General features: G+C 41.6%; 2 protein-coding genes across 3 annotated transcripts; one reads left to right on the top strand and one right to left on the bottom strand.

Annotated features, from left to right (window-relative positions):
• Positions 1 to 3835: 3835 nt before the first annotated feature.
• Positions 3836 to 5237, bottom strand: TEX12 (testis expressed 12). Its single transcript, XM_059867411.1, has 4 exons — positions 5044 to 5237; positions 4448 to 4553; positions 4295 to 4346; positions 3836 to 4035 (listed from the first exon to the last, which is right to left on the bottom strand). The coding sequence occupies exons 1-4, from the start codon at positions 5047 to 5049 to the stop codon at positions 3891 to 3893; spliced, it is 309 nt and encodes a 102-aa protein (XP_059723394.1). The 5' UTR covers positions 5050 to 5237; the 3' UTR covers positions 3836 to 3890.
• Positions 5238 to 8554: 3317 nt separating this feature from the next.
• On the top strand, positions 8555 to 13301 carry IL18 (interleukin 18). 2 transcript variants are annotated; one of them, XM_059867007.1, is made up of 6 exons: positions 8555 to 9170; positions 10034 to 10117; positions 10749 to 10757; positions 11284 to 11421; positions 12203 to 12348; positions 12473 to 13301. In XM_059867007.1, exons 2-6 carry the CDS (start codon positions 10051 to 10053, stop codon positions 12716 to 12718), a joined length of 606 nt encoding a protein of 201 aa, XP_059722990.1. In that variant the 5' UTR covers positions 8555 to 9170; positions 10034 to 10050; the 3' UTR covers positions 12719 to 13301. The 2 variants fall into 2 exon arrangements, with proteins under 2 accessions (XP_059722990.1, XP_059722991.1); XM_059867008.1 differs by having other exon boundaries at positions 8659 to 9170; positions 10044 to 10117.
• The last annotated feature ends 354 nt before the right edge of the window (positions 13302 to 13655 follow it).

Here is a 13655-nt window from a genome sequence, read left to right as displayed (position 1 = left end):
ATCCAACTGCTTCAGCCTTTCCCCACAGATCATCTTTTCTCAGCTCTTTATTATTTCTGGTTTCTGGAAATCTTGCTTTCCACTCAACCCTTCATGTTCTTGAGATTACCATGAATTTTTAATGTATGTTAGTGGTGCATTTGTGACTTCTAGTTTGCTGCTCTTTAAAAAAAATTAATTATATCGGCTAAAGTCTTTTTTCTAAATCATTTGGGATAATAATGTAGAATTAGCAAAGCTGGAAGCAGATCACTGTGCCATACCACAAAGGCTGATCTATGAGAAATAAAAAGAGTATTCATTGACTTTTAAACTCATTTGTTTGCCCTGACTAACTGATTGCTCTTATTTTCTATATTGTCATACACAATGATATCAATGACCTTACTCCAAGCTGTAACCACTGGTAATTTTTCCATATTAAGCCAGGTATTCTCATAAAGGAATTTTTTAAAATTTTAATTTTATGGAAGTCATAGTTAAGAAGTTTCTTCCAGGCTCTCTCCAGGATGGGATTTAAGCTGACTGAGCTATGGATCTTTGTCTTCCTTTTTTTTCTGGCTGTTTCCCTGTTGATGCAAAATGCCCACTCTGTTCTTTTCCAGTGCCACCTTCAAAGACAATTCAAAGGTCAAGCATTCTACCATTAGCAAAATTGAATTTTTATTAGTTCTGGACAGAATGTCCTGAGCCTGAAACACCTCTAGTCCCTACCAGAGTTGGGTTTTTTTTCTATTCTGACCCACATTTATGCTAAAAGGCAGTTTCATTTTAAGTAAAAAAGTCAATATTAGCCTTTTCTCAGAAAAGAATTTTCATCACTGATTATCTGAATTCTCTGCATTATCTGTTATTTCCCATTTTTAGCTTTTAGATAATAGAAGAGCAATGAGAGGAACTGAGTTTTTCATCACTTACACTTTCCAGCCTGTGAAGAAATTCACAGCAAGCTCAGAAATGCAAAGGCTCAGTGTCAAGATCCCCTTGACTCCAAGAGGGTCGGAACTTCATCTAAAATGCTTCCAGATTTAAAAAAAAAATCCATTTATATTCTGTTACTGATCTGTCATCTTAGACGTCCTTGTTAATTTATAGGCTGGAGCTTAAACAAGGAGGGGAGAAGCTTAAAAGAAAACGTAGTTACCAGCTGAGCTTTGCTGATCAGATTGAGCAGCTTTAAAGCCAATTAATTTTCTGTCCAAACCTCCTGCAGTAAAACTGGAAAGCAGACAGGGATGGGATGGGTGCCAGGTGGGTTTCAGGAGGAGCTTACTCCTCAGGGAAGGAGCCTTAGATCAGAAAAGTTCTTTTGTTTCTCCCAATAAACCCTGAAATCCATAAGGGGGGCAATCAGAAATGTGGATGAGTTTTAGTCAGACAGGATAAAGTGATAATTTTTTATTTTTTAATGGTTTAGAAGGAAAATAGTGCGCAATGAGTGTGTTCATATATTAAGATACTGAGTGGAATGCTAAAGAGAAGCCATCAGAAAAGTGCTTTGTATTTCTGCCCAGAACAATAATTATGGAAAGTTCCCTTTAAACAGGGAGAGATTAATGTATGATTGATTTCCATTTTAATTTTCAATTACAATTTCCAGGGTAGGAAGTATTTCCATTACTGAAATATTATTTAACTTCACAAGAGGAGAGGCTCTTTATCTAATAATAATAATAATAATAGTAATAGTAATAGTAATAGTAATAGTAATAGTAATAGTAATAGTAATAATAATAATAATAATAATAATAATAATAATAATAATAATAATATCTTATTATTTTCAATGGATGTTTTAAACTTTCTGAACTCACCATTTCAAGTCTAAACTCCAATTGTACTTACTTTATTTATATGTATATATATGTGTATATATATATATATATATATATATATATATTCTCACCTATATTTGTGCAGCAAAACCAAAAGCTTTGTTGCTTAGTAATTAAAAAAATTGAATAATTATAACCACATTGTTCATAAACTCACCTAGGTTACCATGGCCATACTCACTGACTTTACTCCTCAAATTCTAAATTCCTCTAATTATCCCAGAGATCCCACTCTATTAAAGGTTATTAATTGGAATGACAACCAACTGTATAAGAAATCACTGTAAAAAACCTAGAGTCATCATTCTAAAAATAAATCTTGGATTGAACTGCTCTAACCAGTCCTTCATTGTTTTAAAAGTGGAGTTTTACTCATTTTTGTTGGATTTTATGACGTTTTTAAATAGAGCAAACTGCTGCAACAGGAGCAGTTGATTCCCCATGGGGAAGACCTTATCAAATTATTGTATCCCAAAATCTAAGGTTTGACATTAATAATAGTTGGATATATTGCCCACATAAACTAAATGGAGGTAATCCAAACCCAGATGCTCTAAAGAGGCTGCAGGATTTCCCCAAGCACAAACAGCTAAAATGCAGTAACAGGCAGATGCTCCTCAGTAATTAGATTTGTGCAGCTTTTCTTTATTATTCATAAATGACTGTGGGTAAATGTCGGAGTTAACGCCCTTGGCAGATGTCATTGTGAAACTCCAGGTTGTGTCATCACTACAGATGAGCCAGCATGTTAGAAACACCCAGCACAATATTTTAGAAAATGTCACTTCCTAAATCTTCTCTTTTTCTCCCACATTTCTCTGTATAAACAGAGAAGCCTGAGAGTATCAGGGAAAAAATAGAATACTGCTAAATATGATGGCAGAGCAGTGGTGAGACTTTGGGAAGCCTTTAGATGCTAAAGATGCAGATAGGCACCTTAGGGGATTTTCCAAAATTCCTAAGCGGGTAAGGCGCTTACACCGCGCTTAGGCACTTTGAAAATCCTGCTAAGGACATATCTGCATCTTTAGGGATCTAAATCTCACCCTACATGTCCAGTTCCTCTCATTCTTTGCTTTAAATCGTGTCGCTGTGACACGCAGCACGTTTGGCTTTGAGCTCAGGGAAGGGGGAAAGGATTAGGTCTGAGAGGATTTAAAGAGGAAATCACTGCACACTACTGGGGTAGAGATGGAAATATATCTTGTTCCAGCTCTTCTCTTTATTACATAAACCCCACACTTTGTACAAGTGATCCTTTGTACATTCCGTGTTTCATCTTTTTTTTTAACAAGAGTGAAATGACAAGAAATTAAAAGAGCTCAGTGTTCTCAGAAAAACTGAATATCAACAAACAACACTCATGAAGCCAAATAAAATAACACTGTAATTCTAGATCATGCTAGCATTATCTATTTACTCACTGACATCCACAGCAAAGCTTTGATTATGTTTTAGAACTACATGGCCTTGAGATGCAGTAATATATTTCCAGTGTTACACATGTTCCAGTGTTACACATATTACCAGCATTAGAATGCATTTGAAATAAAGACTTTATACTGTCTCAAAGTTCTTCACAGAACTCTCTTATTTCTAAGCTGATCTTTTCAGCCTGTTTACATTCTGAGGCCAAATGGAAATAACATTGCAAGTATGTTCTACTGAGATTTTAGCAAAAAACCCATTTTTTAAAGTAGAAAGGAAAAAAAAACAACTCATAACCAGAAAATGGTTAGCATGAAATAATCTGAGATAATTTTCCACTTACATCATAAATTTCTGTATTTCATAGAAATTGGTTTTTGCTATATTTAATGGGTTAACATGGCTTAATGTCTTAATCCCTTGAGTCACAGGATTTAAAACAGATTTTCAGAATTGTTTTCATTAACTATCACTATGTATTTAAACACTAAGTAGCTGCTTAACTTGTTGGAAGTTTCCTGAACTGACAGAAATATGTATACGAGAAACAGACATCACAACACTCATCACAGTTTGTTTTCATACACAAACACAACTTTAGTTCTGTATTTTTATAACAAACTCCATTTAGCTTTGCAGACTATTGACAATGACAGCGAACCTCTGTTTCAGCTTCTCCCTTTTCTGCTGTAAGTGCTTTTCTATGGCTCTGGCTTCTTTTAGGATCTCATCAAGTTCCTGGACATAAGAAGAATCCAACGCTATTTTTGCACTAAAGTGAAGAAATCTGTGGTTAAAATCAATGCTAATGCCATTACTTTCTCACTACTTTTATGTTTTTCTTCAAAATGGGTTGTCTATCAATACCCAGTTTCTGACCAAATTAATCATCTGTTGTAATAAAAATCACCATTTTTCTTTCAAGATCTGCTTGACAGTTTTCAATGTTAATTTCCCTAAACTGCAGCCACCCATCCATCTTGTCTAGAGAAATTTAAAATTGCTGTGCAAATAGCACAAAGTTAACTTGCCTTATAGTGTCAGCATATTTTGATAACAAGTTATTAATTTCTGTGCTGATCTCTGTTAAAAGAGAAAAAGATAATTTTATTTAAACATTTGGATGGATCTCAAGATTAAATTAGGTCATGCCATACTTACTTCCAGTATATTTACTACATCACCATTTACAAACTTTTCCAGTGGTTCAGTCTTGGAAAGGGACTGCGAGTCCTCAGAAGGAGCCAAATCTGTTTTGTCAGACAGTGGAGGATTTTCTGAAGCTTCATTCTAACAACAAAGCACATTAGGAAAAAAAACAGTTCTGGGATTTAAAACAAGCTTTGCACACAGTTTAGCTGAGAGAAAGAAGAGGTTTAAAAAGACCTTGAGGATGTTTTTGGAGAAAATGCAAGTGGGTTCACAGTTTCATGAGCATCTTGGGGAGTGGGTGGAAGTACCAGGCTGAGATCTCTCTATATATAAACATTTATTTATAGATACACACATTTATATCTAGATACTGATATATGTAGCATATATAGCTCAGTAAAAGCTGGTGCACTTCAGAAGCTTGCTCTCAAGAAGTTTTACATAAATATGTCCCAGTGCTTACCCAATTTTGTTGGGCTTCAAACCCTCAGAGAAACTGCAGTTTCTCCACACACAAAAAAAGTAATTTCTGCTCCCCTAAACCTCCCTAAAGTGCCGTGGATCTCTGTTCCTTCAATCCAGAGGAGGACATGGGATGGGGGGTCCTCCGTCACACAGCACCGCTCACCTCCATCTTTTTGCTTTTATTTCTATTTTTATCTGCTTTTTGCTAGTTGCTCGCCATGGCTGCCTCACGAAAAGCACGAGGTGTTTGCTGAGCGGTCACGCTGGGGAGAATGTTTAAATAAAAACCTGTAAAACCTGCAGCTGGTTCCTCTGCAAGGGCGCTCCTCTCCCGGGGGAGGCAGCGCCTCAAAGGGCTGGAGACGGCGGGGGAATGGCGGGGAGTCGCGGGCCGGCCTACATTCAATATCCGAGGGGATTTAATTCGATATCCGAAGGGATTTAATTCGATATCCGAGGGGATTTAAACCTTTCTGATCACCCCAGAGCCCGAGGGCACCGAGGCGCCCAGGACGCCCCGGCCCCGCCGCTTCCCCTACAGGCGGGCGGGCAATGGCCGTGAGGGGCCGCGACTGCGGCGACAAGGAAAAAGGGACAAAGGACGAGAAACAAGGGATAGAAGGGACAGGAAAGGACACAAGGGACAGGAAACAAGGGACACGAGGGTCACCCGCTGCCCTCAGGGCTGGCAGCAGCCCCGGTGCCACCCTCGGAGGCCGCGGCAGGAGCGGCCCGAGGGGCGCCCTGAGGGCCCAGGGAGCGGCTCCGGCCCGGCTCCCGTTCGATCAATTAAAGCTTTGAAAAGTTCTCAAATTTCCCGTCAAATTTTACCTTCTAAACGAAATCCTTGGAATGCGTCTCATGCGCGATGGATTTGCCTCAAAAAACGAGCCAGAAATGAGCGCAATTGAAGCGACCAGGCACTAAAGTGAGTAAAAACGCTAAAATGAGTACCAGCACTATGAGCAACAGCAGGAAAATGAGCAAAAACACTAAAACGCATAAAACCACTAAAATGAGTACCACTAAAATGAGTAACACCACCACAACACAGGGCTGCCAAGACCATATTTTTTATCTCTTGCCAACGAGTGGAGAATAAAATTGTATATTTCCCAAGGCTGTGTTTCACTGCTGTAGATGAACCAAGTCTTTGTTCACTGGAGTTAAATAAATCATTGCATTATGGGAATTTATGATCATGTTATGCTATATTATGTGATTAAGATTATGAGATAATATTTAAGTTATGGCATGTAATATTATGTGAAGTTTGCCTCTGACTTGGTTTTTTTTCCTTTTTTTTCTTTTTTTTTTTTTCTGTTTTGAAGAGAAGAAAGGACCTGAATCTCACATACATCACCCACAGAGGAAATTAAAATATCTGCATGTGAAATCAAACTCCTGAAGGAGCAAGAACGAAATACTTCCTCAAAGTAGAAACAACTTTTAATAAGCAGCCATAGCTCACTTCATTTAATTATCAGACATCTCATAGATAATTATGATATTAGCATTAATATCAAAACATTCATAAACAGATATGACAGAACATGTTAGGAAAATATTCTTGAGGTGTTCACTTAATTGTGTCATGGTAGTGGCTTTTATTAACAGACCACCTGGATAAAACAAATTAAACATCTGAATCTACATTTCCATTTTTTTTTTAATATGATAGTCTATAAATAAAACTCAGACTAAAAGTAACATTAAAACATTTAAAAGAAAATGATCTAAAGGGAGAGAGTTCGCTCTTACTGGAGTTCCTGTTCCTTTAAAGTTGGAGCAAAATGATCAAAACCATTACTCTAAAAGTAGTTGCAGTTCCTCTAAGATTGGAGATATTAAATTCCAGGAGAAATGAAAAGTCTAAACTGCACCACAAAAGCCATTGTATGAGTTAGATCTGGTCCTGAAAAATGCAAACGTGCACAAAGAATGAGGAAATGTCTTTTATTCCATGTGTTCAGTGAACTCATTGAATTTTAAGGCTCTCAAAGGCTGATATGAAAGACCAAGTCCTTCTTCCTGATAGCTTGGAATGCAGCTAATACAAAATAAATAATTATCTGAATGTATATTTAAACTTAAATGATAAATTACTAGTACAGCATTAATTTTTGGAAAAGATTTTTGGCTAAAGCAGCCAAAATCCAGGGGCATTAGTAAAAGAAGCATATTTTTTATCTTTATCACTTCAAATAAAGATGAAAGCTGTGCTTTTAACCTTAAAACCATCTCCTCATATTTATCATACAGATATAAAAGCATCCCTATGATTTTTTTTTAATTTTTATTTTTTTTTACCCCCAGGAGCAGTAAAAGGCATGTGAGCAGCTGAGACAATGTCTGGGGAGCTTGGGTTTGGGTTTGATGTGGGGATTTTGTGGGGGTGTTTTTATAATCCTCACAAGTTGGGGCTCTTCAATTTACCCCCCAAGCTGCAGGGCTGAGTGCCCTAACTTCTGACCAGCCACAGGAACAGCAAATCCAGGCAGGAGGTGGAACAAATCGGGGTGACTGCTCATATCCCCAGTTCTCTGCTCAGCCCAGAAATAAGTTTTGCACCTTTCAGGCCGGTTCTGAGAGCAAAGAGGGGAGAGAAGAATCGCACAGTTTGTTTTGCTCTCACTCCTCCACATTCCTGCTCCTTGACTGTGCTCTCTGCAGACAGACAGACAGCAGGACAGAGCTCTCCTTTGGTTTTAGTCAGTTTTTAGCTCACTGAGGCAGAGAAATTCCATGGAATGTGGTTTTTCTTTTTCTTTGGACCTATTTAAACCTGCTCTGGACTGAACACCCAGAAGAGCACTGGCAGCTCTCCCCTATAGCCCACCGGGCCGGGCCTGGGCCTCGGCATTTCCAGCCCCGGGGGACTGATAAGAGACTGATAAGAGACGGAGTGAGCCGAGCTACAGCCCACGGAGGGGACTTTTATGAGTTTGTCATCTCTTCTGAGCAGCAAAAAGTTTTATTGTTTGATATCGTTAATTTTATGTGCTAGTGAATGCTTTGCCTGTTAAATAATCAGGTTTTTCCCACTTTTCTCCAAAGAAATCTTTTTTCCCAAACCAATTAGAAGAAAGGCCACTTAAATTTGCTTTCTAGAGAAAACCCCTTTAAGGGCTTTCTCCCAAATTTGTCCTAAACCAAGACATTGGGAAATCATTCTCTCCCAAGCTGGCTGCACTGGTTTTTAGGGCCTGTCCCATCCCTGCAGTCCCAGCGTTCCTCCCCAGAGGCAGCGGGATGCGGGGACGGGGCGTTCTCCCCGTCCACGAACTCCTCCCACGCAGCCGCTCCTGCTCTCAGGGCTGCCCCGGGGCACTCCTCCGCCCACGGCAGCGTTCCTGGCCACTGCTGCCACCAGCAGTGGAGGACCAGCAGCGCGGTGATTCCATCCCAGAGCGGCTTTTCCGACAGGAAGGCGGCCAGGGAAGCCGGGCTGCCACGGGCACACAGAATGATGGAGCAACAGGACGAGCCCGCTGACATCAGCGCGACACGGAGCGAGTGGCACAAAGCCACCCTCGGAACCCCAGATTTGCATAAAGCGCTGGCTCCTGCAGCGAGGAGGGGAAATGTCGTGCGAGAAATGCGGACGTAGGCACCGACCTTGGGAAAACGTCCCGATTTCGGCCGCCCAGCCGCTATAAAACCCCTCCTGGCAGCGTTACGGCAGCGCTGGCTTCGCTCCGGCTGGGGCATCCCCGGCGGCGGCGGGCGCTGACCCGGGGTGGCCTTGGCACGGCTCCGATCCTGACCCCGGCAGCTCCGCAGCTGCGCTTGCCCCGGCTCCCATCGCCCGGCTGCAGCTCCCGAGGAGACAGAAAGGGCCACCGAGAGGCAGAAAGGGCCACCGAGAGCCAGAAAGGGCCACCGAGAGCCAGAAAGGGCCACCGAGAGCCACCTCTGCTCCCGCCCTGCATCCTCTGCTTCTCCCGCCTCCCATCGCCCGGCTGCAGCCTTCCAGGAGCCAGATAGAAGAGCCAGAAAGGGTCACCGAGAGCCAAAAAGGACCACCGAGAGCCAGAAAGGACCACCGAGAGCCACCCTGCATCCTGCGCTTCTCCCGGCTCCCATCGTCCAGCTGCAGCTCCCCAGGGGACAGAAAGGACCACCGAGAGCCACCGCCCGTGCGCCCTGCGCTTCTCCCGGCTCTCAGCGCTCTGCTGCGCTTCCCGAAGAGGCAGAAAGGACCCCCGAAGAGGCAGAAAGGACCCCCGAGAGCCACCTCGCTCCCACCCCGGCTGCAGCTCCCGCCCCGCATCCCTGCGGCTTCTCGGGGTGAGTCATTCCGCCACCGAGTCAGGAACTCCTCTGAGCTCCTGCCGTTCCTTTCAAAGGGTAAAAGGTCTAAAAACGGTCCTCGGTAAAAGATCTAAATTACCATCTTTTATTACTCAGGGTTGGGCTTTATTATCCTGGAGGTCTTTTCCAACGTGTTTGATTCTATGATCAAGGGAAGAAGCACAGTCATTTTGTTTCACCCATTAAACCAAGGGGCACTTTTTCCTTTAGTCCTCTGCCTCTGCTTGCCCCTGGGTTTTAGAAAAGCAGAGGATTTTGAGGTTAATGTGCTAAGAATGAGACATGCACGGTTGGGTGTTGTGGATGTCGTTTCCAAGGTGTGAATGTGCATGTTTGCAAACAAAGATGCTGCTGGCAGCCTGCTGTCTCTTCTGCGCAGCTACGACTGCATAAAAAGCATATGAAATACAAAGAGAAAAAAATCACTCTCAAATACATTCCTTAAAATGCTTTGTTACAGGGACAAAGAAAATCACAGTGATTCCCACCCTAATCCCTCTGGGAGTGTTTACTTACATTTATATTGCTCACTTCTTGTATAAAAGGTCATCTTCATCTGGTGAAAAAGCTTTGGAGTGTGCTGGGTATTTTGATTGCACAATCAAATCTCCATGCAAGAGCCAGATCTCCCCACTGTTCACCTGGTTTTAAGACATTTATTATCTTTAGTGTAAGGGATGACCCTTCTAGGGGCAGTCAGAATGGGTTCTAACTTTGGGGTATTTTGGAAGCTCGTGCGTTTCTCGGGGGAACCTGGTAAGATCAGTGTGTGCAGACTCAGCTTTTATCCCTTTCTGGGGTAAGAAGCACCAAGCTTAACTCGGATTCCTCTCCCTGAGCTGTGGGCAGGGTGAAGATGAGTGCTGAAGAAATTCTGGTGCATGCAGTAGAACTTGGAAAAAATTTCTGCCTCTATTTTGACGGTAATTTGAGCATTTAATATCTTTTTCTGTTTGAATACTGATTTAACACAATTCCTTTGTCAGTCTGACTTCGCCTAATTTCCTCCATAAGCTTTAGTTTTAAGTGTTGTGAGCCAAGTAGCTGAGTCAGGGGAATCACTTGTTGCTTATACAGAAAACTCTGGGAAAGGACACTCAGAAGCTTTGGAATACTGGGGTGTGGACTTGGAGTGAGTGAGTAATTTCTGCTCCGGTGGAAAAAAGTCAGTTACAAAACAGTTTCTTCTTTAAAAGCAATTTGTAATGAGTTCTTCTTGTCCTTTTGCTCACTTGAAGGCACAGATAAAACCAAACATTTGCATGCAGTTATTCCTCAGTTTCAGACTTAGAGTGACCTCCTCACCCTTAAATAACCCAAAAAAAGCATTTTGCACATCTCTGGTTTGGTGGTGACTCAGTTCTCAAATGACTGGGTTTTTAATTTGTTTTGCTGACAGACAAATCCAGTCTGTAATGAGCAGCTCAGCCTTGGTGGCACTGGGCTGTGGGAACGTGTAGGTGGCTGCCTGGGCACAAAGTGACTTCTTTTGTGGGGGCAGAGCTTAATGTTGTTTTTCTTTCCTTTTTTTTTCACTGCTCACTTGGAACCAAGACGACGATGGTAAGCTGAGAACTCATCTTTTATATCTTTGTTACTCATTTCACACCTACTAATCCAGAGAGGACAAGTTTCACACTGAGAGTGGCTGCAAAAAAAAAAAAAAAACAGAGCTACATGTCACTACTTGTGATGCTGATGTTGCTTTAATTCCTCTTAGGACACAGGGGAGTGGCTTCCCTGACCACCTTTCAATGCACTTTAGTTGTTGGGCAAAAGAGAACTGATGCTTCTGAATTCTCATTAACAAACACAGCTTTTCTTATAAATAAAATATCTATAAAATTTATAAATTAATAATTTTATAGAAATAAATTTCTGTTATAAATAAAATTCTGCTTATGTAACTAAATTTCAGATTGTGAGAAATCTGCTTCAAGCAGAGGTGTAAAAGATGATGTGTTTGATGTCATTCTAAGATCTCTTTTCATGTGACATCCATAATGCCAGGACTAAGCTGGCAGCAAACTGTCAAGACCTAAGGAGACAACAGCTAATGATGAAGAATTTTGCTTGATTATTGCTGCAGAGCTGGAGTGTGATGCCCTGTGCAAGGAAAGGACTCTGCTGCGAGTGCTGAGGAACGTGAAGAGCCAGCTGCTGGTGGTGCGCCCCGACCTGAACGTGGCAGCCTTTGAGGACGTGACAGACCAGGAGATGCAGTCTGGTAATTTCCAAACAAACAGAAACCATCCCCACTGCCCTGCTGCTTTATCCTGGAGCGGGTTTTGTTCTTTGTAGTCATCCACTCGGTGATGGGACTGAGAGTAATGACTTAAAACTTCATTTGCAAGAAGAAAGCTAAGCTGAGTGAAATGTTGTGTCTTGGCATTGGTGATGGATGAGGTTTCTGGGTTAGACCAAAGCCTGCAGGATGTCACATGTAGAAAAAGGGCTGTTAAGATTTCTGCTCAGCTCTGATCACAAAATTCTTAATTCCCCCCTTTTTTATGCTGGATTACAAAAAAATCACTTTAAAATTCAAACAATGAATTGGCACTAAAAGGTCTTAGTTTCCTCTAATAATATTAGCTATAAACTTAAAGTTCTGGCTTGGACTTCGTGGGGTTCTTCAGCAATTTATTTCCAACTCTGTTTATTGCCCATATTTGTTTCTGGATCACGTGTATCCAGCCATGCTCTGATTTACAGGGAGCCACTTCCACGTGCCAGTCTCAGTTCCTGCATGCTCACAAAAGGCTCTGACCCTGCCTGGTGACACTGCCTGGTGACCTCAGCTGCTTTGGTGAACCCTGCTTATTGCTTGATTGATTGCTTGATTGCATAAAACACAACCAAAAGCCATAAAAATTCCAGTCCTGGCTCTTCTGTCAGGAAGAATACCCTGTGAGACAGCCAGAGCTGGCAGGGAATGGTGAAACATCACTGAATGCAGTTGGTGCAGCTCCCTTGGAGCAGGTTATCAACAATAACCCATTTATTTCCAGGCAAAGGGATGCACTTCAGCATTCACTGCTACAAAAACACCACGCCCAGAGCTGGGGTGCCCGTGGCCTTCAGTGTCCAGGTGGAAAACAAGAGTTATTACATGTGCTGTGAGAGGGAATGTGGAGAAATGATCGTGAGGTTCAAGGTAAGGATCTGCTTCCCTCTCCTCACCTGTACAAATCCAACAGGCAGAATTAAAAGCTCAGAGCTGGAATAAAACTTGTCAGGGCTTGTGCTGGGATTAACTTGCTCCCTTTTTCCTTCCTCAGGAAGGAGAGGTTCCCAAAGAAATTCCTGGTGAAAGCAACATTATCTTTTTCAAAAAGACATTTACATCTTGCTGCTCCAAAGCATTTAAGTTTGAATACTCCATGGAACAAGGAATGTTCTTGGCCTTTGAGGAAGAAGGCTACTTGAGAAAATTAATCCTTAAGAAACTGTCAGAAGATGAAGTGGATGAAACCATGAAGATGAGTTTATGTAAGTTCAGTCAGAATGAAAATCACAACCTATGATGGAACACTTCAACAGGTTTAAAATACAGCATGTTTTATTTATATATAAGAAACTTTAGTCTTCATCCTAAACAAGTCTGTTTTAACTACTGTCAGTACTCATTAAAAAAAATAAAAGCAAGTTTTTGGCAAGAGGCTAAGCATGTTTTCCAGACAGACAGAAGAGACTGGAAACAAGAAAGTGCATGTCAATGCAGACTTGCAGGATTTGATCCCTAAAATCTTTAATGCCTAAATCCCTATAATCTTTAACATCAACTCAACAGCTTTTGAATGAGGTTTGGATTTCTACATTGCCAAACCTCTCAGACAATGAATTTCTCACCCAAGCAGCTCAAACACCACATCCAGCTGCATCCTGTGTGAGGAAACCTCAGACACTTTCCACGAGAGACCCTCAGCTTGCCCACAGGGACTTCCCCATGACTCACCATCTGCAGGGTCCTCCTGGCACAAAAGTAACACAAGCTGGCATTTAACCAGACCACATCTCCATTCTGACCACACCACCATCAAAAAATTGGCCAGCTACCTGCTTTTGCTAATAAATAAAATTTACAATCCACATTAAAAAGAAAAAAAACCTCAAAGTCTTGTAGAACCCAAACAGTGACTTGGTTGTTCTGCTCATTACAGAGTCATGGTGGCAACACAAATTCTCTTCCTCTCACTATTAATAGTGCCACAAAAGTACCATAAGAATGTGGAAAGAGTTTTCCACTTCTTGGCAATGTGAAAGTCAGACAGGATGAAGCAGAAAGTTAAAAACCACAATCTCAGTTCCCCCTGAAAAATCCCTTAAAGAACAGAACATTCCCTCAGCCTCCTCTTGGTTGTCTTTTTTGTCACACAGGACCACACAGACCAGAGTATTTAGAAAATGAACCTCAAAAAAGTGTTGTAGATGAACATAAAAACCTTGAAAGTCAAATGTTCC

This window comes from Haemorhous mexicanus, chromosome 24 (genome assembly GCF_027477595.1).
Source record: "Haemorhous mexicanus isolate bHaeMex1 chromosome 24, bHaeMex1.pri, whole genome shotgun sequence".
Lineage (NCBI taxonomy): Eukaryota > Metazoa > Chordata > Aves > Passeriformes > Fringillidae > Haemorhous > Haemorhous mexicanus.
Note: the sequence above shows the minus strand (reverse complement) of the source record. Positions and strands in the feature narration are given on the sequence as shown.

What these genes read in the sequence shown, in the direction of transcription:
- TEX12 (XM_059867411.1), bottom strand. An exon ending in ACTGGAAAAGTTTGTAAATG is followed by an intron (nt 4,347 to 4,447) that starts GTGATGTAGTAA and finishes CTCTTTTAACAG; the next exon opens with AGATCAGCACAGAAATTAAT. An exon ending in AAATATGCTGACACTATAAG is followed by an intron (nt 4,036 to 4,294) that starts GCAAGTTAACTT and finishes TCTTCACTTTAG; the next exon opens with TGCAAAAATAGCGTTGGATT.
- IL18 (XM_059867007.1), top strand. Translation starts at nt 10,051, where the DNA reads ATGAGTGCTGAAGAAATTCTGGTGCATGCAGTAGAACTTGGAAAAAAT. An exon ending in AGACCAGGAGATGCAGTCTG is followed by an intron (nt 11,422 to 12,202) that starts GTAATTTCCAAA and finishes ATTTATTTCCAG; the next exon opens with GCAAAGGGATGCACTTCAGC. An exon ending in AAATGATCGTGAGGTTCAAG is followed by an intron (nt 12,349 to 12,472) that starts GTAAGGATCTGC and finishes TTCCTTCCTCAG; the next exon opens with GAAGGAGAGGTTCCCAAAGA.